At 42.9% G+C, this 23,407-nt stretch overlaps 1 protein-coding gene across 1 annotated transcript in view; it reads right to left on the bottom strand.

The window, feature by feature from the left end:
- The window catches only part of PPP4R3A (protein phosphatase 4 regulatory subunit 3A), a 36,019-nt gene extending 14,628 nt beyond the window's left edge, over positions 1-21,391 (bottom strand). Inside the window, exons 1-9 of the mRNA XM_035101904.2 lie at positions 20,025-21,391; positions 11,982-12,037; positions 10,232-10,330; positions 8,170-8,787; positions 6,118-6,195; positions 5,919-6,035; positions 4,949-5,065; positions 808-939; positions 604-706 (exon numbers count right to left, since the gene is read on the bottom strand). Coding sequence (XP_034957795.1) covers positions 604-706; positions 808-939; positions 4,949-5,065; positions 5,919-6,035; positions 6,118-6,195; positions 8,170-8,787; positions 10,232-10,330; positions 11,982-12,037; positions 20,025-20,166 — 1,462 coding nt within the window. The 5' untranslated portion in view covers positions 20,167-21,391. The remainder of the gene's footprint in view (positions 1-603; positions 707-807; positions 940-4,948; positions 5,066-5,918; positions 6,036-6,117; positions 6,196-8,169; positions 8,788-10,231; positions 10,331-11,981; positions 12,038-20,024) is intronic.
- Between the last annotated feature and the right edge of the window lie 2,016 nt (positions 21,392-23,407).

Genomic DNA, 23,407 nt, shown 5'->3' with positions numbered 1-23,407 from the left:
TGTAAAAGCTGCATGTTCAGTTTTTGATGCATTTTATGAGGTGTACAAGAAAAATCCAGTCCCATTTGCACACACAGAGAACAGCAAGACACACACAGTCTAAGTGCCTTCTATCCAGTGATCTACTACCTGCCTTTAAACTCAAACCACATTTGCTGGGAGCACATGAAGGTGCTGGATGACTGCAAAGGATGGGGCTATGCACAAAGTTATAGGGATGATTCTTAGTGACTGGGCCAAGACTAAGCTCAGATCTTGATTACTTGAATTTTCACTATTATGGGAAGCTCTGAAGTGCTACACATGGAAGACCTGCTGGATGAAAATAAAAAATCCCCCCTCCCCAGCTGTAAGTGATCTGGATTTTATTGATAAGGATGAAACAGGGCAATGTGCCTCACACCATTCCTTCTGAAACAGCAGCTCTCTGTCCACACATACCTTGTCATTTTGCTGGTTATAAAATTTGTTCAGATTATTTGTATAATTATTTGTACAGTATAATTCAGTTTATTATTTGTATAATGCTTTTAAAGAAAAAAACTCTTGCCAAAGCATTTTAATAGGGAAAACGATGCCTCAACAAAAGATTTCTTGCCTCACCTTTGCTAGGCTTTTCCTCTGTAGTATTGGCCAGTAGTGGTGCAGTGAGGACATGCATACAATGTTTGTAAAAGAAGCCCAAGAATTCAGTTTTTTCTGTTTTCTGCAGAAAAAATAAATAAATTTGTACCTAATGCACATAATACAAAGTGCCTTAATAACTTGGGGGTGTATATTATGACTGCATATAAAATACTTGCTTACATTGGCAGTAGCTAGCATATTTTCTGGATCCACCAAGGTACGCAATAGACCCATCAGTTGGACTGCTCCTCCAAGTTCAGGATCTGTATCACAAATCATGTGTTCTATGATGAGGTTAATGAGTAAAATATCCTGGTTTAAAAATAAAATTAAATAATGAACTGGTTAGTAACAACTAAGATGCAAAATAAGACACACCAGCAGGCAATTCTAGATCAAAGCCTGGATCTAAGCAGGAACTGTGGGTGGGTGTTTTCATAATAGCGACCACTCATGCTGTTTCTGGAAGTGAGGAAAATTTCAAAAAACATGGGATCGTCTGCTGTCCAAAAGGGGAGGGGGTATCTACAACCCCACAGGATAGATACACATCCTTCGGCCTACCTGAAGCAGGTATGCAGATGCTAGCCAAGTACTCTAAAATACAAATGTACTTTCCAAATTCCAATAGATGCATCACTACCATGTGAGGAGTAGGGAACTGACAGACTGCTGCCTACTCATGAAGAAGCAAGTGAGGCTGTGCTGCGTCAAGTTTCTCTGCATTTTCTCCAAGAATCCAACCCAGAAAAAGGCAGAGATTCTACATCATCCTGTAGCTGAGCACAAAATAGGAGGATGTTCTTAATAGGAGCATCACTGGCCTGGCATGAAGTCTCCTCGCCTTCTCCCATTCAAAGAATAGAGAGGACAAGGTTCCCAGCAACAGCTGCAATAATTTCTCTCCAGCACTTGCTCTGTGAGGGAGGCAAGAGGGACATGCACATGGAGAAAATCAAACCACTCAGTGCCACTAAAGATGGTCCACAGTCATAGAACAACTGCAGAACCAAAATCATGTTCAGTAGCTCCATTAAACATACAAAAAACCGAGTAAGTGGGGAGAGACTGAAATATTTTTTTTTTCATATTTTGGTCTCTTTTTTAAAGGTAAAGTATTAGCTACAGTATTTATTGCAAGTTTTAACACAGAAGAGGGGCTGGGTCTAGAGAAGCACTATGGAGCTTTACTGCCACCTTTCCTCCCAGGTACAGTCCCGCAGTGGCCCTTAAAAACTGGTGTGCAAAAAGGTCATGGGACCTTCTGGATCAGCAAGGGATGAGGTGGGGAAGCTGCAACAGGAGGGGGAAACTGGTGGAATTCTGGGGACCACCTTGTGTGAGCAAATGGAAGTTTCCACCCACACAAAACACCTATACATCTAACCCAGGCATCCCCAAACTTTGGCCCTCCAGATGTTTTGGACTACAATTCCCATCTTCCCCGACCACTGGTCCTGTTAGCTAGGGATCATGGGAGTTGTAGGCCAAAACATCTGGAGGGCCGCAGTTTGGGGATGCCTGATCTAACCCAACAGAGTGTGGCCTACTGCTAAAAGTTGGCTTATATAAAAATGATTGCTTTCATGTAACTATATATTTGGTCCTAAACCTTTGCCTTGGTTGTGTAATATGCAGTATCATTGAATGTTATGGGAAGATCCTTGAACATACACTATGCTACAACCATCTGGGGGGGTATGGCATAATCACTAGCCACTAAATGCTCTGAACTACATGCTATAAGAAGATTGCATCCTATGTACAGAAACACTCAACTGCTACTGCTGTTTTAAAAATGTGTTCTGGGGTCTACCGGTAACATACTATATATACCAATCTCTCAATTCAGCTGACATAACTTTAGAGATTTTATTGAATGGTGTTTTTATTTTTTTTAAAAAAGCAAAACAATTCAACATGAAAACTTACATTAAACGTATTCAAAAATTTAATATATTAATGGAAAAACAAAACTCTATGTCATCCAAAGAAATACTGTTATCAAAAATAATCATGTACATGACTTGTGCATAGTTATATTCACAGATCTGGAGCTGCTTCATGCTATCATTTTCAGGGTTTTTTTTCTCTACACAAGTTTTACCTAGGGGTGCACTTAAGAGTGATTTTTCTACAGTGGTTTCTGTATCCACATCAGTGGAAAGTGTGAATCAGTCCTCAGACATTGGCCCAGTAGGGACAAAACTCTGGCTTACTTTCCCCCACTCTCAGTTCTCTGAAGTGAATCTCCTTTTCCTTGCTGGCTTTAACCATATTTTAAAACAGCCTCTGCATATCATCATTTGCATGGTCACCACAGACAACAAAAAATTATATGTAGGTATGTGTACTGTGGCAGCTAGAGGAGAAACATGGAACTCTGTTCCTCCTCCTATTTCTACCCAGTGCATGCAGTAGAGCACCAAGCACAGAAACAGAGGGTGCTCCTCTCTTCTTTCAGAAGCCCTCTGTACTTGTATGAAGAATGAGGTTTTACTACTTTTTAGTTATTTATAAAAATATCCATATATCACTAGGTCATAGAATATATATCAGAGCAGTTTACAACAAAAAAACATTAAAACCATGCAATAAAACCATTAAAATGTTAAAAACGTATCAATTAACCCTTGTGGAAGGATGTACAGTGGTACATTGGTTGTCAAATGTAATCTGTTCCGGAAGACCATTTGACTTCCAAAAGGTTTGACAACCGAGGCGCAAAGGGTGGTCGGCAAAGTCAATGGAGAAAAAAGAAAAAAATGCAGTAGAAGTCATTTGACTTCTGAGGCGCATTCAAAAATGGAAGCAATTACTTCCAGGTTTTCAGCGTTCGAGTTCTGAGATGCTCAAAAACCGAGGTACCACTGTATTATTGATTGCCTATACAGTGGAACCTCGGTTTATGAACACCTCGGTTTATGAATTTTCGGTTTATGAACGCCGCGGACCCATCTGGAACGGATTAATTCACTTTCCATTACTTTTAATGGGAAAGTTCGCTTCAGTTTATGAACGCTTCAGTTTATGAACAGACTTCCGGAACCAATTACACCCATGTTTCAGTTTATGAACGCTTCAGTTTAAGTACTTCACGGACCCGTCTGGAACGGATTAATCCACTTTCCATTACTTTCAATGGAAAAGTTCGCTTCAGTTTATGAACGGTTACTCCGCGGACCGTCTGGAACGGATTAATCCACTTTCCATTACTTTCAATGGGAAAGTTCGCTTCAGTTTATGAACGCTTCAGTTTATGAACAGACTTCCGGAACCAATTGTGTTCATAAACCGAGGTACCACTGTATAGGCCTGGCAGAATAGTTTTCAGCAGGTGTTTAAAAGTTGGCACAGAAGGTGCCTGTCAAATCTCTAATTGCAGAGTATTCAAAAGACTGGGCTGAAGACACTAAGGACTCAGTTTCTCATCGTTGTCAAATGTGTCTCACCAACTTGGGGAACAACCAACAACATGCCTGCAGATGATCTCAGCAATTGGGCTGGGATATAAGGGGTTCAAGAGATTCCTGAGGTACACTGGAACTAACTTGTTCAGGACTTTGTAAATTAGTACAAGAACTTTGAACCTGGCTTGGTAGTAAATTGGCAGCCAGTGCAGCAGTTTTAACAATGCTGTCACATGTTCTCCACAAGAAGCTCCCAGAAGCAGTCTAGCTGCAGCATGATGTACCAGCTGGAGCTTCCAAACCAAAAAAAGGTAGGGCAGAGGAGGAACCAGAATGTGTATGTGTAATCTGCCAGCTTCTCTTTCTTTTGGGGGGGGGGGTCAGAAATGTTTACAAGACAATTTAATATCTGTATCAATGCTAACCATGGTTTTTTTTTATTAAAAACTATTTATTTATTTATTTAATGTATTTTTATTTAATGTTTTCTTGATTTACGAAATGCTAACCATGGTTAATGGCAACTAGCATTTCCAAATAAACCTGGTGTTATAAGACAGGACTTGCAAATAAAGGTTTAGAGGAAATTTGCTTAGTATCATCATTAATTAGTGCCTATGCAGAGGTAACTCTGAACCATGGTAAAAGCTGACATGGCAAGCAAGAGGGAAATTTTTGCTCAAGAGGCAAAAGGAAGAGACTACAAACTTCCAAGACTGGCTCCTAATGTGCAAACTGTGGTTTGCAGAAGCCAGTAACATAACTGTGAGAAAACTGCCTGAGTTTATACAATTACACATCAGTAAAAGAATACTGAAGCATCTATCCAAGCTTCAGTTGTTGAAATACTTCACTGTCATACTTTACTAATGGAAATGTAATTTTGAAAACGGTAAAAGCCACCTACTTACATCATCATTCTGTTGAGCTTCCTGCATGACAAATTCTCGTACCATAGATGGATTATATTCAACCAAATATGAGAATATATCAGTAGCTGCACTTCGCACTTGTGCATCATCCATACCCTGCAGTCAAAAAACAAATTGTGTAACTATAGTAGAAAGGTAGTCTAAAACTTATTTTCATTGTTTTAATTAGCTCACTTTTGAGACAAATGCCTTACTAAAGAAGTCTATTTGATAATATTCTTTGCCCCCAAGGAAGGTTGAAGCCAAAACCTCTTACACGTTTTGTGTACAGTGGTACCTTGGGTTAAAAACGTAATTCGTTCTGGAGGTCCGTTCTTAACCTGAGGTACCACTTTAGCTAATGGGGCCTCCCGCTGCTGCTGCGCCGCCGGAGCACGATTTCTGTTCTCATTCTGAAGCAAAGTTCTTAACCCGAAGTACTATTTCTGGGTTAGCAGAGTCTGTAACCTGAAGCGTCTGTAACCCGAGGTACCACTGTATCTGATTAAACCACCCAGTACAGTTTTTGATGCTTTGCCTATGCTTTGGTGGTGCCCTCTTCCATTCCCCTACCTGGAGTATGACACGACAGGATATATATAAAACTACATAGTTTTTATAGATAATGTAGTATCCCAAAATGGTACATAAAAAGTTGCAAACATTTAATTGCCAGACTATGGGCAGAATTCAGCTAATGAGTCCCATCAGTGGAAGCCCATACAAGGATTTGCGCTTGTGCAATGGACCCCCCCTGCCCCCCCCAGCCAAACAAACAAACAAACAGTTCAGAGGAGTCAGGAGAATCCCCACAACACCACGCAGGAGGAGAGGGGGGGGGACAGCCCCTTCTGGCAATGCAAAATGCTTGCCCTGATGGAATGATTGACACAGTGCTACATTAATTCTTCCTCAAAAATACCCCAATGAAAAGAAAATACAAGTTTAGAAGTAAACTTTGCAAACTTACTAGGATGACTTCTAGTGCTGGAAGAATGCCCATATTAGACAATGTTTTGAAAAAAGCATCTCTGTTTTGAGGTTGTAATGTTTGAGAAAATGCACAAAACTCTTTAAGAAAGTTTACCTGAAACACAGAAAACAAGACTTTATTCACCAAGAAACAGAATGCAGCAATTGTCTCCCTAAGCTCATTTCAAAACACTTACCAATTCTTGTCTTTTCTCATCATCTGTAGCTTCATCTGTAAGTTGTGCAAACAGGTCTGTCAAAAACTTTTCATCTTCCTATAATATATCAATGTTATGTTTAGAAATACAAATTGACACTACAGGTCTATAATATATTCTCCAACCAAACACACCAGTTACAAATCAGGTCATTTGAAGGGACAAAGCTATGCCTCACTGGTACATTTTGTATTTAACAATAATATAAAGCAAAACTTGATTTAAGGGCAAACTCCCACCATAGCTGCCAAGTTTTCCCTTTTCTCGCGAGGAAGCCTATTCAGCATAAGGGAAAATCCCTTTTAAAAAGGGATAACTTGGCAGCTATGACTCCCACTGACTTCAGATGCCAGAGATATCACCCGGAAGCAGCAATGTTTCATTCACCTAATTACTTGTGCATACTGTAAAAAAGAATTGTCTTGATGGTGGAAATCAAATATTCACATTGTCTACAAAAATGATAGAATATTTCCCATCTAATACATTTTTCCTAGCCTTTGCAAGTGAGCGTACACAGCCTGAGTCAAAGTCAAAGCCTGCCCCCATGACTCCATACATTTAATCATTTTATATTCTTTACACAAGCCTGCTAGTGGTCATTCTAACAAATTGTACACCACTTGCATATAAACTTATGTAATAGGAAGTGGTATCACACTTCTTCCCCTCGCATCTTTGTTAACATGTTGTGTTTAAAACTGGACAGGTACAACTTAAGAGCCAATGCACAAAGGGCAAGGTAGGCACAGTAGACATAAGTAAAATTTTGCTCTTCCGATAAACACACGTTCTAAGCAGTTTCAGGTACAGTACATGTGAATAAGGCATTATTGCACCAATCTCTTGTAGGAAATGAATGACAATATATTATGACAATATAAAAAAATTCCTCTCCATCCGCCCAAGTAATCAGATTAGAAAGCCTTTGTTTGTATTAGTTAGCCCATCCACATCTAAAAGTCATACTTCATGGAACAAGTGTGCTTTTTACATAGAAATAGTCGCTAAATATTAATAAACTATTTACTATTAGATTCTAATGGATTATTGAATATTGCTTTATTCAATATAGGTTGTTTATTTTATAAACCCAAAAAACTCAAAACCTAAAGTTTTCGAAGCATACACAATGCTTCCCCCCCCAACCCCCACAATGGATCAGAAATTGTCTAACTTGGCACTGACCAGCAAAGCAGTACAGTATGATTTAATTTCTGATGTGTAATTTGGGCTTTCCTGGCATATCAAGAACACCTGACTTTGCTACTTACTACAGCAGTTTTGGCTCTACTAAACTGTATCTATTAAAAGTTACAATTCATTTTAAAACAGAAATTGTTTCCCTTCAGCTTCTTGGGCCTCTGCAGTTCTCAACATCCCCTGACACTGCTCATGGGACTTTCCTTGTTAACTACTGCAAGGCTTGTGCTTATTCCTTACCATATAATTAACAAACACCAAGGCTCTGCAAAAAACAAAAAAAGTTTGGATTCGTATTGGTTTGTGGGCATACAATGTTTCGCTTCATTCCTACTTTTTAGGGTTCCTTCATTTTGTAAACAAAGATTTACTTTACTGTATTACCCATTGGGAAAAATCACAATGCATTTGTATCTTAACATATTTAAACAGAACTGAATCAAATTTGCAGGAATGGGAGTCCCTTCTAAGAGGATGGATTCTGTCACTTTTCAGACAACTAGGTCATAGCAGGTTTGTGCTAGTTTGTTTCCTTCCACCGGCCTTTTAGTGCTATTTGCATGATATTCACAGGGAATGCAGAGGTGCAATTTGAGAAGTTACCGGCAAAAATTTTACATCACTATGTTCAAGGGTTTAGAAGTTACCCAAAATTCATTAAAATTCCAGTATTTGAGTTTTTAATTAAACCAATTAACAGGAGCCAAACTGTACGACCCAGCATCTCAGACTGCACCTTCCAGGTATAGGAAATGCCCCAGAGGTTTGGCAACAGGCTCATTCAATCTGCACAACATCCAAGATTAAAGAAAACAACTCCTGACTTACCTGTAACATACCAACTATTTCTACTTTATTAAAAAAGATGAATGAATGAAGTGTTGATAACATGTTTTCCTCAAACACCGATGGAGTAGGTAGAACCATATCTTGAATATACTGTACTCTGTATGTCTGATGTATTTTTTGTTTCAATTCTGGATCAGATATTGGAATAACTTCTTTAAATTTTGCAGTTTTTGTCAGAAATTCCCTGTGTTTCCGTGACTGTGATAAAGAAGGATCATATTCTAGGCATCCAATTACATCCATTATACATTCTTCAGAAAACATTACTTCAAAAAGTGCAGTTCTATTCAAAAGGAAGATTCCCTTAATAATTTCATACAAATGGTGTAGTCCTTCAATGTTTTCCAAGTCCTCACACACATGAAAAATTTCTAAGAGCTTTTTAATGTAGCCCTCATTTTCCAGTGCTAGAGCAAGTTTTTCTCGCCGCAATGGGGAAGGCAGCGAAGACGCCACAAGTTCTGCAATTTCCTCTAGCCGACTTAATTCACAAGATGGCAACTCTAGACCTGGGGATGACATATCATCAAAGCGTTCCTCTTCAGATTCATCCACCAGATCCTGAGTAATGTCCACTGAAGGGTCTTTCCCTTGAACCTATTAAAGTGAGAGAAAACCAAAGGGGACCTCTTCAGCTTTCACAGCCAGATGCCTACAGCTATATGCAGATATGCAGATAATCCAAGCACATTTACCATAAATTTATCTTAAACAATATTGCAGAGAAAAGGAACTGTACCCAATCCAGTGGAAATGGGTAAGACCAAATAGTAAACCTTGAATATCAGGTATTGAAAAAAATATACAAGAACCAACAGGGTGGGTGAAAGTTCTAGTTACAGAAAAGTCCACACCATGGCAGCTAAGCATCACAATGCAAGCAGCACCAGGTTTGTATTCAGATATTGTTATCTTAGACCAGGCATAGGCAAACTTGGCCCTCCAGATGTTTCGGGACTACAACTCCCATCATCCCTGACCACTGATCCTGTTGGCTAGGGATGATGGGAGTTGTAGTCCCAAAACATTTGGAGGGCCAAGTTTGCCTATGCCTGTCTTAGACTAAAAACTGAAGTGAGCTTTTTTGCTTCACAATACTAAGTTCAGCCTCTAACCAACACTATAGAATGAGCCTGAATATTTTAGAAGACTGTTCCTACCTAGCTAATGCTTGCCTACTAATATTAGGTTTTTCTATTTGAATGTATTAGCATCAATTTTTGTAAACCACCCAATAATCTCTCTTGATGAAGGGCAGTACATAAAAAAATGCAAGCAGTACCACCCTAGGCAACTGCTGCCTAGTTATCCACACTCTGGTCAGGGCTACTGTTACGAATTAAACTGGGCCATCTTGCCAATCCTGTTCTCCATACTTATGTACAAATATTCCTGCTACTCCAAATTCACTGTATGGGTAGAATTCAACTCAAGCTCCTTTAGGAGGAAGGGTGGGACAGAAATTTAACAAATAAATCAATGAAATGCTCTTGTGCTTGCAAAAGGACTTTTGGTCAGCAGATATCTCTGCTAACGGAAATGATAGTTTTCAATTTTCCCTTTTCCCCACAAAGCCTTTCAGAGCACCTTCCATGCTGTTTTGGAGGGCCCCCTAACTTTCTGGAAATTAGTTTTGGGGGCTGCAGAGGGAAAGGGGAACAGGCAAAAATCTTCTCTACTATTATGGTATTATCCACTTGATGAAAAACCCATCTGTTAAGTGCAAAGGCACCAATTCAATTCTACTTTTGCTATTGCAATCTTAGCATCTTCCTAATGGCAAGGTTTAATTTATGATTTCCCAGTGTTCTACAACAGTGGAATATTTTCGTTTTCATATTTGCTGACAATCAGGAGTTGTAGGTATTTGGCCCTCTTGTTTAGTTAGCCCATTTGTTAGTTTGAATGGAAGTCTGAATATGCACTACATACACTTAAGGTTTTAAATAAGCTGGATGCTTCTGAAGGAAACGGTGAAGGAAATATTCACTTAATATTGCAAATAGAACAAATATTTAAACATTTAAGACGGAAAACTTACCTGACATATTTTTTCCCATATTTCATCACATCCAGCTTTTTCTTGAAAGCTAAGTGCCAGATCATAGTTCTCTGCTTCAGACCACACAATCAGTGTGTCCTTAAAAAGTTAACGAGTTATGTTTAGTTGAGCTATATTTAACATTACAGAACATTTTCTAAAGATGAATTATTTGATCTAATAAAGTCTGAGATAAAAAAGTAAAGTGTTTCACTTGCATATTACTCTTAATACAACAAAAAACACAACCTAAAAATTCCCATATTGGATTGTCAATGGATACCATGCCAGTGCAAAAAAAGTCACATGCACGGCACGCTGGCAGTGTTTTTAGCGTATGCGATAGTTGCCACTGAGCAAACTATGGCTGCTGGATCTAAAACATCATGTATATTTTGGCAAGTAGATTAATTTTACAGGACAACATTGTGTTATGTCATCCTTTGCATGAAATTATGGTTGTCACATCTGCTACATTCTCATTTTGATTAAAAGCCAACTTTCATAAAGAATATTTCTTATTCACCTTTTTATCACTAGTAACCACACTCCCATCTGTATTGTATTTGACTCTCTTCATAAAACTTCCATTTCACTGTATCTGAAGAAGTGTGCATGCACACGAAAGCTCATACCAAAATAAAAACTTAGTTGGTCTTTAAGGTGCTACTGAAGGAATTTTTTTATTTTACTTCATAAAACAATTCACCCATCTGATAATTTTAGCAGCCTTTATGCACCCTTTTTACAATTTCCCAAGGGTCTTGAACTGCATACACACGTTTCAAATATACACAACATCAACTTTGGTAATGGCATTCCCCCCCCCACTCTTTTCCTATTATCTCCATTTGCTCCATTTCCTATTATCTCCCCTACAGCATTACACTAAAAGACTTCTGCAGGAATTTGTTTACTCATTCACATGCTCTTTCCCATTTTTTAATCAGTCACCAACCCATAAGATTACAGAGACTAATTAATAACTGCTATGCTCTTAAAGAACTTCTCACAAGGCCCTTTGCTGCACACTTTTTGAAAATCCACAAAATCTTTATTTACAGGACTGCCCTACATTGTCTGCTAGTTCTGACTGCAAGTCTAATCCTACTGGCCTAGCAACAAGCCCCACTGATTTCTATGGGACTTACTTCTGAGTATACATTATTTTGACTGCAGCCTTACTTGGGTAGTTTGACTGAGAAGCATACAGTTCCTTGGATGCTATTTAAAAGCCAGTGTTACTTTGGTGATCTACTAGTAATTTGGTATGGATGGTCCTGCAATGTTACAAAGGAGTTCCCTAAGAGCCCATTGGTGAATCACAATTGGTTACTATTTGGTTTCTCAACCACTCCAAAAATCTCCTGACACCTTTTTGGGTGCAGCTTTTTTATTGCGTTAGCTGATCAGTTAGGTTTAATGTGAAATTCACTAGACTTCACTGTATTCATATACACTCAAGAGTACCTAACTCACAAGACTATTGTACAGAGGAATGATATAAGGAGTTCTGGAAAACTGCCATACACCGAAAGGTTCTATGGTAACTGAACTGTTAGATTAAACTGGAGGCACAAACAATTATGTTACAGTTACATTGTTGCCAGTGAAGCATCATAGCAGCAGTTCATAACCGAAGCCACGACAACCTGAAAGCACCTTGAAATTGGCAGACCCAACGGTCATATTTCCATCAAACATTTCCTACATTTCCTACATTGGGAAAGATAGCTGACTAAATTGTTACCTGTTGCTTCTGGTAAGCAGTATTAGGATTGATTTTGGACTCCAGAAGAAGAGAACCTAAAAAGAAGGGGGAAAGTGTTTTATTTCCTCCCCAAGAAACAAAGCAGCATTTATATGATCTATACAAAGCAAACTTGAAATAATCATTCACCAGGTATATACAACTATTCCTGTGAAGAAATGGTTACTGATTCTGCAAACAGTTCTTCTCTAAGGCAACCCTCGCCATAATGGTGTCCTGCAGATCTTTTGAACTACAACTCCTATCAGTATATACATCCCAAAAAATGAGAAGGGCACCAGTTGGTAAAGGCCGTTCTAATGATTATCAAGCACTGAAATCCTGTAATACATAATTTTAATTAAAAGCAGTTAGTTAATGTTATATTGATTTTTCTAAGACTTGATTGTGCAAAGCAAACTTTCCTAGGTTAATATCAAAACACACTTCCTCTCCCTCAAAGGAGGTTTTAAGGTATTAAAACATTCTGGAAAGGAAACAAACATAAACCATACAAATCATGTCTTCTGTAAAACCTTTCAGGGAGGGTAACAGAAAGGTTGCTATACTGTACTGTGAAAGAGTGGTAGCCAACTACCCACTGTTACAGAAATAAAGCAAGGCTAGCTATTGCAACCTTCCTAAAAGATCCTGCATATATTACACTCCACATTTGTACTGGACTTTAGGGCTGGGAAGTATTTCAATTTTCTATAGGCTGAACAATTTCAAATTTCTAGGTGCCATTATCAAGCTTCCAGAATTTTTGTTATGAAATGCAGGCCCCCCCCCCACCCGGCCCCAGCCCAGCTGAAGACACCGATTTATACTTGTTCTGGTCTAGTTAGAGGTAGACAATGCGAACACAGAAATCCAAAAATCCAAATCAGTTTGCATTCAATGTGAAGCCAATCCATGGCTTAGTACAAGCACTTTGCATCTGCACCTATGTGACCTAAGTCATAGTTTGGGTTAATTTATCATCAGAACACAGACTCGGGATTTCTCTCACTCCAGAGAAACCAGAAGCTGTAACCAAGTTTTGGTTTACATGTCAAACCATGGCTTTGCTCATAGCAGTGCAGCAGCAGCATCAGAACCAGAGGAAGAGCAAAGCAGTTGTGATTTATTTATCAGAAACCTGCATGTTCATGCATTTGCAAAAAGCCATAGTTTGGCTTTGTACTATATATGAACCACATCAACAGCAGTAGGAGAAATAAACTGTTGCATTAAGGTTCTGTATTACCTGTAAGCACAGATCTATAACTAATTCGTGGCAATGGGTTAAAAGTAACGAATTCAAGCATTCAGCAACTAGGAAGAAGTAGTGTATAGCTGAACCCAAAGGAAATATACTTCTGAGAACACATTTGAAGGGTAGAAAAAGTTTACAGTTCAAATACAGTGGTGCCTCGTTGACGAATGCCGTTAGACGAATTTTCCGCTACAGTATATGAATAGGTTTTGCAATCGGAGGTTGCCTAACAATATGAGGTTTTCTATGGCCGCCGCTTCGTCTTGCGAAGCGTGGCCATGAAAACCTCTATCACAAAACCTACAGGGCATTCCTCTAGCGAAAGGGGAACGAGCTGCAGCACAGGAAGAAGGCAAAGGAAGATCAGCTGAGAGGCGCTGAAAGCTGTCACCGCCTCTCAGCTGATCTCCCTTTGCCTTCTTCCTGCGCTGCAGCTCGTTCCCCTTTGTGTTCCGCTGGTCTCTGCTGGTGAGGGGCAACCGGCAGAGACGAGCGGAACACAAAGGTTGTAGCGCGGGAAGAAGGGGGGAGAAGTGGATTCTTCCCCCCGCCGCCAAGCCAGTCCGCGGCGGGGGCTTTTCGGATCCTCCGCTCTCCCCCACCGCCCGACACTGCGGGGATGGGACAAGGCTGGAGAAGCCTCGTCCGATCCCGGGCAGTGGGGGGGGAGCGGAGGATCCACTGCTCCCCCCCCCACCGCCCAACACTGCGGGGATGGGACGAGGCTTCTCCAGCCTTGTCTGATCCCGGGCAGTGTGTGGTGGGGGAAAGCGGAGGATTCTCCGCTCCCCCCCACCGCCCGACACTGCAAGGATGGGACGAGGCTGGAGAAGCCTTGTCCGATCCCGGGCAGTATGTGGTGGGGGAAAGCGGAGGATTCTCCGCTCCCCCCACCACCACCCGACACTGCAAGGATGGGACGAGGCTTCTCCAGCCTCGTCCGATTCCCAGGCAGTGGGGGGGGGGAAGCGGAGGATCCTGCGCTTCTCACCCCCCACCGCCCCACACGGGCTTGCTAGGCGCCGTTGGAACGGCGGCTAGCAAGCCTGCTGTTGTGAGGGGGGTTGTGAGGGGGGTGGCGGGAGCAGCGCCCGAAATGAGCCCTTTCGGGTGCTGCTCCTGCCGCCCACCCCCTCACCTGGGCGGGCTTGCTAGGCACCGTGTGCCGGTGCGGGGATGTTTTCGCTGGCTGCCTTCCCCATGTCAAGGGGAAGGCAGCCGGCAAAACACCCCCGCATCAGCGCACTTCGGCCCCGTCACCCGGAGCCGAAGCGCGCCGGTGCGGGGACTTTTCGCCGGCTGCCGAAAGCCCCACTTTCCCCTCACCCCGCCTGACACAGAGCAGCTCGGAGGCTTCTCCTCCGATCCGCGCTGTGTCGGGCGGGGTGGGGGGGAAGCTGTCGGCGGCAGGGGGAGAGGAAGGAAGAGAAAGGGCTGCTTTCTCTTCCTTCGTTCCTCTCCCCCCCCCCGCCCAACAGAGCCCGCATCTGACAGGGGTTCGGAAGCCCTGTCAAATGCTGGCTCTGTCGGGCGAGGCGGTGGCACACACCTCTCTTGGCTTGGGGAAGGCAGGCAGGCAAGAGAACAAGCACCTGCCTGCCTTCCCCCAGCCAAGAGAGCAAGTACCGCTGCCACCGCCAGGCCCCCGGAGCCCATAGGAATGCATTAATTGACTTTTAATGCATTCCTATGTGAAACGGTGCCTCGCTACATGAAATTTTCGTAGGACGAATTGAGTCCTGGAACGAATTCATTTCGTCTAGCGAGGCACCACTGTACTGAGTTCTTACTGCCGGGGGGAGGGGAGAGAAGTAGTACCATTAAAATGTAAAAGCAGCTGATGGTTCATCACTTCTTAAATGCCTGAAATAATTAAAAAAGAAAGATACAGTGCCTAGTTTTTGCTCCCTGCATAGACCAAGTCTCTTGTTTATCATCCCAGGAGAGTGCAGAGAACATTCTCCTAGAGATAACTGACTGAACAAATGGAACAGGTACCTGAAAGTTACCTTTTAAACTCATCTCTTCCACAAATTTCAGTTAGTAGGAGTCTACTTTTCAGTTACTAAGTTAATGGTTAAATGATTAACACTATTACCAAATATATTGTGTTTAGTTGTGGCTGTTTGCCTTAGTTCACTTAGATAACAGGTGTTCAATAACATTGATTTAAGGCATGGAAATATTTCACTAGGGAATAATATGGACTAATGTTAAAAATATGTTTGTCTTCTTCTTTTAATATAAGAAGCAAAGTGGGTTCAAAAACAAACAGGACAATGTTATTTGCCCAACAATGTATAACTGCCACTAAATCTACCTCATATGCTGTACAGTAGTTTAAGAGATAAGAGAGATATTTGCAATATTCACAGATTACAATCCTATACCCACTTACATGGGAGTAAGCCCCAAGGAACTCAGTAGACTTCTGTGTAGACATGTACAGAATTGCACAGGAAAATGACTATACAGTAAATGGAAAAAGTGTCACAGTAAGTAAGCTGTTCTTATTTTTAATTTGTAAGCCACCTTGAGTCCTTGTCAATGTGGGGTATAAATAAATATATAATAATAATAATAATAATAATAATAATAATAATAATAATAATAATGTAAGGAAAATGCAATAAAAATAGGCTTTCCTTTCATTCCAGTTTTATCATGCAGCCAAAAATCTGTGTGTGCTGCAGAGAAGAAATGAGATATTTCTGGCCTCCCAGAGAATCAAGTTGCCCACATATGTTGGCCATTTTTGCTTAGAAGAAAGCCTTATCTGGGGTGTACATTTTAAACTCCCTTGACAATATATCATTCAAGTCAATGTCAAAGCACATATACAAATATATAGGCTATTGGCCTGATTTAGTATGGCTAGTGCTATACTCCGCTTTCCCCTTCTCCACATTGCCTTATCTTGGCTCTCATAACTTTGCTAGCACTGGGGTAGACAACTGAGCATGGTGGAATTCCATGCTGCTGAAATGTGCTTGACTATTTCAACCATGTGGCTTAAGCCATTTGCATGGGTTCCCCCCAAACACTCCTAACGACAGTAGTTCCTGTGATGCAGTGTATATACCTGGTATGTTTGGGGGGAGGAGAGAGCGAGCTTTGTTAATACCACATGATTCGTATCCCAAGTACCAGGACCATCCCGCTGCCTTTGTCACCAATCTGCCTGTCTTCAACCCCATTTGGAAAGACCACAACACTATGGTATACTTACTGCTTTTTACTCCTTAGAGATGCAGATACCAGGTCCTATCTATCATTTTCTACCAGGTCCTATGTCTATAACTTTCTTATCCAAATAATAAGTGTGGTGCACAGCAAGAGACATAAAAATATTAATAAGGCAACAGAAAATATAAAGCAAAGCTGAACAAGAAATTCTAGAAATAATTACAAAGCAATAAATTGGGAGTGAGAAAGTTCTCTACTTAATCTCCAAGGTGCCTACTCCAGAATGCTGTGTAGGGGCAAAATTTGTGACACACCCCACCAAACTCAGCCCATGTATTGCTGCCTGCTAGTGGTATGGTAAGTTTTCCTGTTTCTGCTGCTTGTCTAAGACAACAAAACAGCTCATCATGAGAGATGTAACTAGACTAGGTTCAGCCTGCAGATCACAAAGCATGACTTGTGTACACTTCCACAATATCCATATAAACTTTCACAATATCCATATAAATGTTTACATTTCACTGACATTATTTTACATGCTGGTCCTACTATCTGCATGCTCACTATCTGAAAATTCATGTCCCCATAAAATAATTACGCCCAAACCTTGCTGTGCACTCCACAGATTCACTTATCTGATTGCTGATTGGCTGCAGCAATTTCAGAAAGAAACCATGGAGGGAGGGGGGGAAAGAGCAGGCAAATTGCACAGCAGAATTTCCATAGGAAATTGTAGACTAGTTACGTGAATGCTTGCCCAACCAATGATTTCACAGAATGCATTGTGTTTGGTAAGCGGGACCTATGTGTATTTTAAAGTCTGAAAAGTTTGAAAGTAATATTAAGAAATAAAATTGCATTTTACTTCATTTCTAAAGTTTGGAAAATGGACTTCCAGACTAAGATAATTTGAGGCACACTTTTGATAAATCAACTAAGAATATTAAGTTTTAATCAGTCACAAAGATTCTCTGAGTTAAACTTATTGTAACTACGGCATGAGTCTACGTGGGTAGAATTCAACATTGTGCTATTACAATTGTTCCATAAGTACAAGCATTTGCCCCAGAGCAGATTTGGGGGGCTTGGCGGGGGGCGCAGTCCCACTGCACTAGTGGGAGTCCTTGAACTAACCAGGTAAGTTGAATCTGGCACTATCAATGGGGTTGAATTAGCAGTAAATATGGAAATGATAATGCTGCAAGACTGAAATATTATGCACAAACTTATCAGCAAGTCTCCTGCTCTCTTGTAAATCAGTTCCATTTATTTGTTAGGGTTCCCACCCCCACCTAGTCTACTGTCATTTTTACTTTGTTTCAAAAGAGGGAGATGTTTTTCAGCACCAACCTAAAAGGGCCACTATCAAGTTAAAAACAAAACAACAATAGGAAGGGGGGGGGGAAATGTGATTAAAGATGAAATAGAACTTAAGAACCTTTTAATGAGGGTGAAAGAGGAGAGCGCAAAATATGGTCTGAAGCTCAACATCAAAAAAACCAAGATCATGGCCACTGGTCCCATCACCTCCTGGCAAATAGAAGGGGAAGAAATGGAGGCAGTGAGAGATTTTACTTTCTTGGGCTCCTTGATCACTGCAGATGGTGACAGCAGTCACGAAATTAAAAGACGCCTGCTTCTTGGGAGAAAAGCAATGACAAACCTAGACAGCATCTTAAAAAGCAGAGACATCACCTTGCCGACAAAGGTCCGTATAGTTAAAGCTATGGTTTTCCCAGTAGTGATGTATGGAAGTGAGAGCTGGACCATAAAGAAGGCTGATCGCCGAAGAATTGATGCTTTTGAATTATGGTGCTGGAGGAGACTCTTGAGAGTCCCATGGACTGCAAGAAGACCAAACCTATCCATTCTGAAGGAAATCAGCCCTGAGTGCTCCCTGGAAGGACAGATCGTGAAGCTGAGGCTCCAATACTTTGGCCACCTCATGAGAAGAGAAGAATCCTTGGGAAAGACCCTGATGTTGGGAAAGATTGAGGGCACTAGGAGAAGGGGACGACAGAGGACAAGATGGTTGGACAGCGTTCTCGAAGCTACGAACATGAGTTTGACCAAACTGCGGGAGGCAGTGCAAGACAGGAGTGCCTGGCGTGCTATGGTCCATGGGGTCACGAAGAGTCGGACACGACTAAACGACTAAACAACAACAACAGAACTTAAGATCGCTTGTGTATATTGCAGCACACACTGGATTCACTCAACTTCTAAATTGCTATTAAGTGTTCCCCAACTGATTTGTACTTCTTTTGTTGGCATAAAACCTGCAGGAAAAAAACATTTTATTTACTTTGAGCAGGTACACAAGGCAGACCCTGAAGCTTAATTTTATCATAAAGAAATTATTTCATATGCCCGGACACTGAGGTCCAGCACCGAGGGCCTTCTGGCAGTTCCCTCGCTGCGAGAAGCCAAGTTACAGGGAACCAGGCAGAGGGCCTTCTCGGTAGTGGCACCCGCCCTGTGGAACGCCTTCCCACCAGATGTCAAAGAGAAAAACATCTACCAGACTTTTAGAAAACATCTGAAGGCAGCCCTGTTTAGGGAAGCTTTTAATGTTTAACAGACCATTGTATTTTAATATTTTGTTGGAAGCCCCCCAGAGTGGCTGGGGAAACCCAGCCAGATGGGCGGTGTATAAATAATAAATTATTATTACTATTATTATTTCACAAAGAATCTCACCACAGCAATCATGAAATAAATCTTATGTTAAAAGAGGTAGTAAGTGTGTTTTTCAAGTAAGTGTGTTTGGGTTTGACAAACATGAACTATGGATTCTCTCTAGAATGTAAGGAGATAATGGGTTCTTATGGAAAGCAGGAATTAGAACTCAATATCATTCCACACACTTGCTAAAATAACTTAAGGATTAAAGTACAACATATATACTCTTTAAAATTAATGCATTTTTTGTAATTATCTTCCATCCTAAGATTTTAGGAACAAAATATATTAATCAGTACTTAATTTTTATCTAGGCACAGTGGTCAAAGTCTATTGTTGCAAATATTCTGCAACAAAATATTGCATTAACTGTTATGTAGTTAACATATCCATCAAACCTATCCATTCTGAAGGAAATCAGCCCTGAGTGCTCACTGGAAGGACAGATCGTGAAAGCTGAGGCTCCAATACTTTGGCCACCTCATGAGAAGAGACGACTCCCTGGAAAAGACCCTGATGTTGGGAAAGATTGAGGGCACAAGGAGAAGGGGAGGACAGAGGATGAGATGGTTGGATGGACAGTGTTCTCAAAGCTACGAACATGAGTTTGACCAAACTACGGGAGGCAGTGGAAGACAGGAGTGCCTGGCGTGCTATGGTCCATGGGGTCACGAAGAGTCGGACACAACTAAACGACTAAACAACAACAAAGTTAACAACAGCACATTGTTGGGAATCGTCTGTCATGATAGCCAACATATGTTGAATAATACTTACCTGGTTTCAGACTCCCATATACATCACCCAATGCTTGAAATTCAATTCCAAGATATGATTACCACCTCCCACCTTACTAACACGAACACAGGGATTCATATTTTTGGTGTGCACATGTTCACATATTCAGCCAAACTTACCATCGCTCTCTGCCCTGACTAGCAGGGACATGCCCTTCAGCCTTTCCACATAGCCAGAGGACACATGTCCAGTGCCTCGGTCGTCCCACTGTCTATCTTCATTCAGTGTATAAACCTTCACCCTTCTCCGGGTATCAGTCATCCTGCCTCTTGCCACACCACAGGGGACTACAATAGTTGACTGAGCTGATGTGCAGGGTGGGGGCTTTGCCCCCCCTCAGTGAAGGGGAGCAGGAAAGAGAGTAAAAAGTCTCAGCAGGTGTCCCACAACAGTCCTCTTTATGGCAACTGCTAGAGTAGCTGCTGCATCACCCCCAAAAGGGGGCCAAAGCAAAAATGTGGGGGGTGGGGAGGAGAGGAGGGAAAGGAAGGGAAGCAAGTCTTGCGGGAACACAGAACTTCTTCAGTGAAGAAGCAGCACTGCCTTGCAGAATGCGAGATAACAGGAAGCAACAATGGCAGAGTTGAGAGGGGGGGAATAGAAGGACGAGGAGGGTGTGAAAAGCGTCCCGAATTACACAGGTGACTAAAAGCGTAGAAATTAACCGGGTGTGCCAATAAGGCAGGCTGACATGAAGAAGTGGGGGGGGGGCGCAGATCCGAGGCGAAAGTGACAGAGCAGCGGGAGGAGAAAGAAAACGGGCGGATCAGGGGTGACAGGAAAGGTATGCGGGGGGGATCAGCTAGTCGCAACCGAAAGGTTCCCCCCTCCCCACAATAAAACAAAAAACCGAAAAGTGCCACGGGAGTGGCGGGAAGGGAAACCCGTAAGGATAGATCGGGGAGACGTATTTAGGGGGGAGCGGAAGGCGAAGGGGGGAAAACAACGGGCAGAGCGGATCGGTTCGTCCTCTGCTCGGCTCTATTGTGCGCGGAGCTCCCAGGCCCGAAGCCCCTTCTTTTGGCCAGACTAGGGGATCGAGACGGAGCCGCCCCTTCTTCGCAGAGGAGGCCGCGGCCTAAGCCGGCAGTGGCGGCCGCGGTGGGGGGACGGTGCTGCTGTTGCTGGTGCCTCGCTGCCTGCCTCCCTGGGCGTGGGCGGGGAGAGGAAGCGGGGCCGGGGGCGCGCAGGCGGCCTCACGGCTCGGTCTCCCCCATCAGCTCCCCTCGCGAGCAGCGGCGACTCAACTCCCAGCCCGACTCCTCCGCCGCCATGTTCTTCCTGCTCCCGCTCCCGCCGCCGCTGACGAGTCCCGGGCTCGAGCCTCGTCGCCCACGGCACTCCTCTTGCTCCTTCCCGCGCACCGGGCCAAGGCGCGGGGCCCTTCCGTGGGCGGGCTGGGTGGCTGAGGCGCTGGCCGTTCGTGTCCTTCTGTCTCAAGGCTCAGTCACGGCGCGGCCGCCATCTTGGTTTCACCTCTTCGCTGCGCGCGCGGGGTCTCCGAGCGAAAGGCAGCACGGGCCGGCCGCGAACATTTAAAGGGCCAGCAGCCTCGCAGAGGCTCTGCTCGGGATGGTGGCTCAACCTGAAGGCGCGCTTCTTCGCACTTTGATCCTCCTTCCTCCGAGAAGCGCAGGAAACTCTCCCGGAGGAAAAACAACACGTTTTGTTCCGCGTAGGAAAAGCCGCGTCTGAAGCAGCCTGCAGAGAACCGAGTTCCGTGAAGGGGGCTCAATTCACACGTGACATTCAGGAGTGCCAACTTAGCTCGGGGCCGTGAGTACCATGTAGCGTGCACCGAAATTGGTGGGTGCTCGGGCACCCAGGGCCCCAGCGAGTTGGCACCTCTGGTGACATTCATGGTACCAAGGAGTTTGCGCCAAAGAAGATGCTGACCTGTGTAAGGGCGAGGGGGAAATCACAGCTGGGTATCTCTGTCACATGCACGTGCTCTAGGGATCCACTGCCAGTTCTAGTGATAACTCCCCCCCCCCTCCAAGAGAGCCTGTGGCAGCCGAGGATGTCTTTCAGCCTTGCTGCTGCTGCTGCTACACATCTGCCAAGCCTAAGCCGCGCGCCCACTTCCGTGCACATGCGCTCTCGGCATCCCGCTGGACATGCGCCTGGAAGCGGCAACTTGCGCGGCCGCCTCCGCGAGTTCAACAGCTGGTGTTCGATTTCACCCCACTGCGCACAGCCCCAGGGCATGCTAGCTGATATCCCGGGATAAATCAAAAGTGCCAGACACAAGGGGTTAAAAGGATTTCCTCGGGCGCTCCCAACATTTAGCGCACAAGTGGAATAAACAGGTCTGCAGGTACCGGTAAGTGCGCAGTGCTGGGCTCGGAGCTGGGAGGCTGTGAAGCTCACTGAGTGACCGCCGGTCTATCAGCCTAACACACCTCACAGGGTTTGGAGGTTAAAAATGAGGTGGGGGGGGAGAGAGAGCCTTGAGGTCCTTGGAGGAAGGTGGAATATTAATGTAATAAAAATAATAATTGTCTCCCCCCTGCTTACGATTACATATTCAAAACACAAGTCAGTGACGCTAAGAGATACCTCTGCAAAAGTAGCACATCCTGTATACAACACTAACAAGTTCTTCATAGTTTTGCTGTTCAGAAGTAAAAAAAAGGCCAGCCTTAAACACAAAATGTATGGTGCTCTCCAGATGCTGTTCAGCTATCATCAGGCCCAATCACTTTGTCTACTGGTCAGGGATGTGGGATTAGTATCTGGGGAGCATCCTGTTTAGCTGATAAGAGGCTGGCAATTCCTGGTTGGGGGTGTTATTACTATTACTACATAAGTATCAGTGCAATGGTGGAGACTCATCCTACCACAGGCTCCAGAAGAGACAGTATCATTGACTGTTCCGAATACACAGTTTGCACATTGTTCTGAAGAACCCCACTTAGTTTATCGCCAAGATGCCTTTGGTCACCCACTGCTTGCTTGAGTAACTCAGCACAACTACAACAAAAGCCAAAAAGAATATTTTTGTCGCACCATTGAGTTGTACCAACTTTTGTGATTGAATATTTATGAATGGGTCCAGAAAACGTTTCTTGACACTACCATAGATAACTATTGAGTAAGATAAGAACATAGGAAGTGCCTTGCTGGGTCATACCCAAAGCCCATCAAGTCCAACATCCTGTTCTCACAGTGCAGTGCCCAACCATATGCCTATGAGAGGTGCACAAGTAAAACATTCAGAGGCATACTGCTTCTGAAGATGACAGAGTTTGCAAAATCATAGAATCAGAGTTGGAAGGGGCCATGTGGGTCATCTAGTCCAAACCCCTGAAATGCAGGTATGTCAACACACGGTCCCCAATGCTATTTGAAGTGGATGATATTGTTGAGATACAGAGTGGCACCTCCTCAATTTTTCTGGTTGTGACTTACTACTTTCTGAATCTAGTAGGAAACTCATTATAATAATATCATAGACAAATACAGGCTATGTTTGGAATCAATGCTAAACCATTGTTTAGTG

Source organism: Zootoca vivipara, chromosome 1 (genome assembly GCF_963506605.1).
Source record: "Zootoca vivipara chromosome 1, rZooViv1.1, whole genome shotgun sequence".
NCBI classification, from domain to species: domain Eukaryota; kingdom Metazoa; phylum Chordata; class Lepidosauria; order Squamata; family Lacertidae; genus Zootoca; species Zootoca vivipara.
Note: the sequence above shows the minus strand (reverse complement) of the source record. Positions and strands in the feature narration are given on the sequence as shown.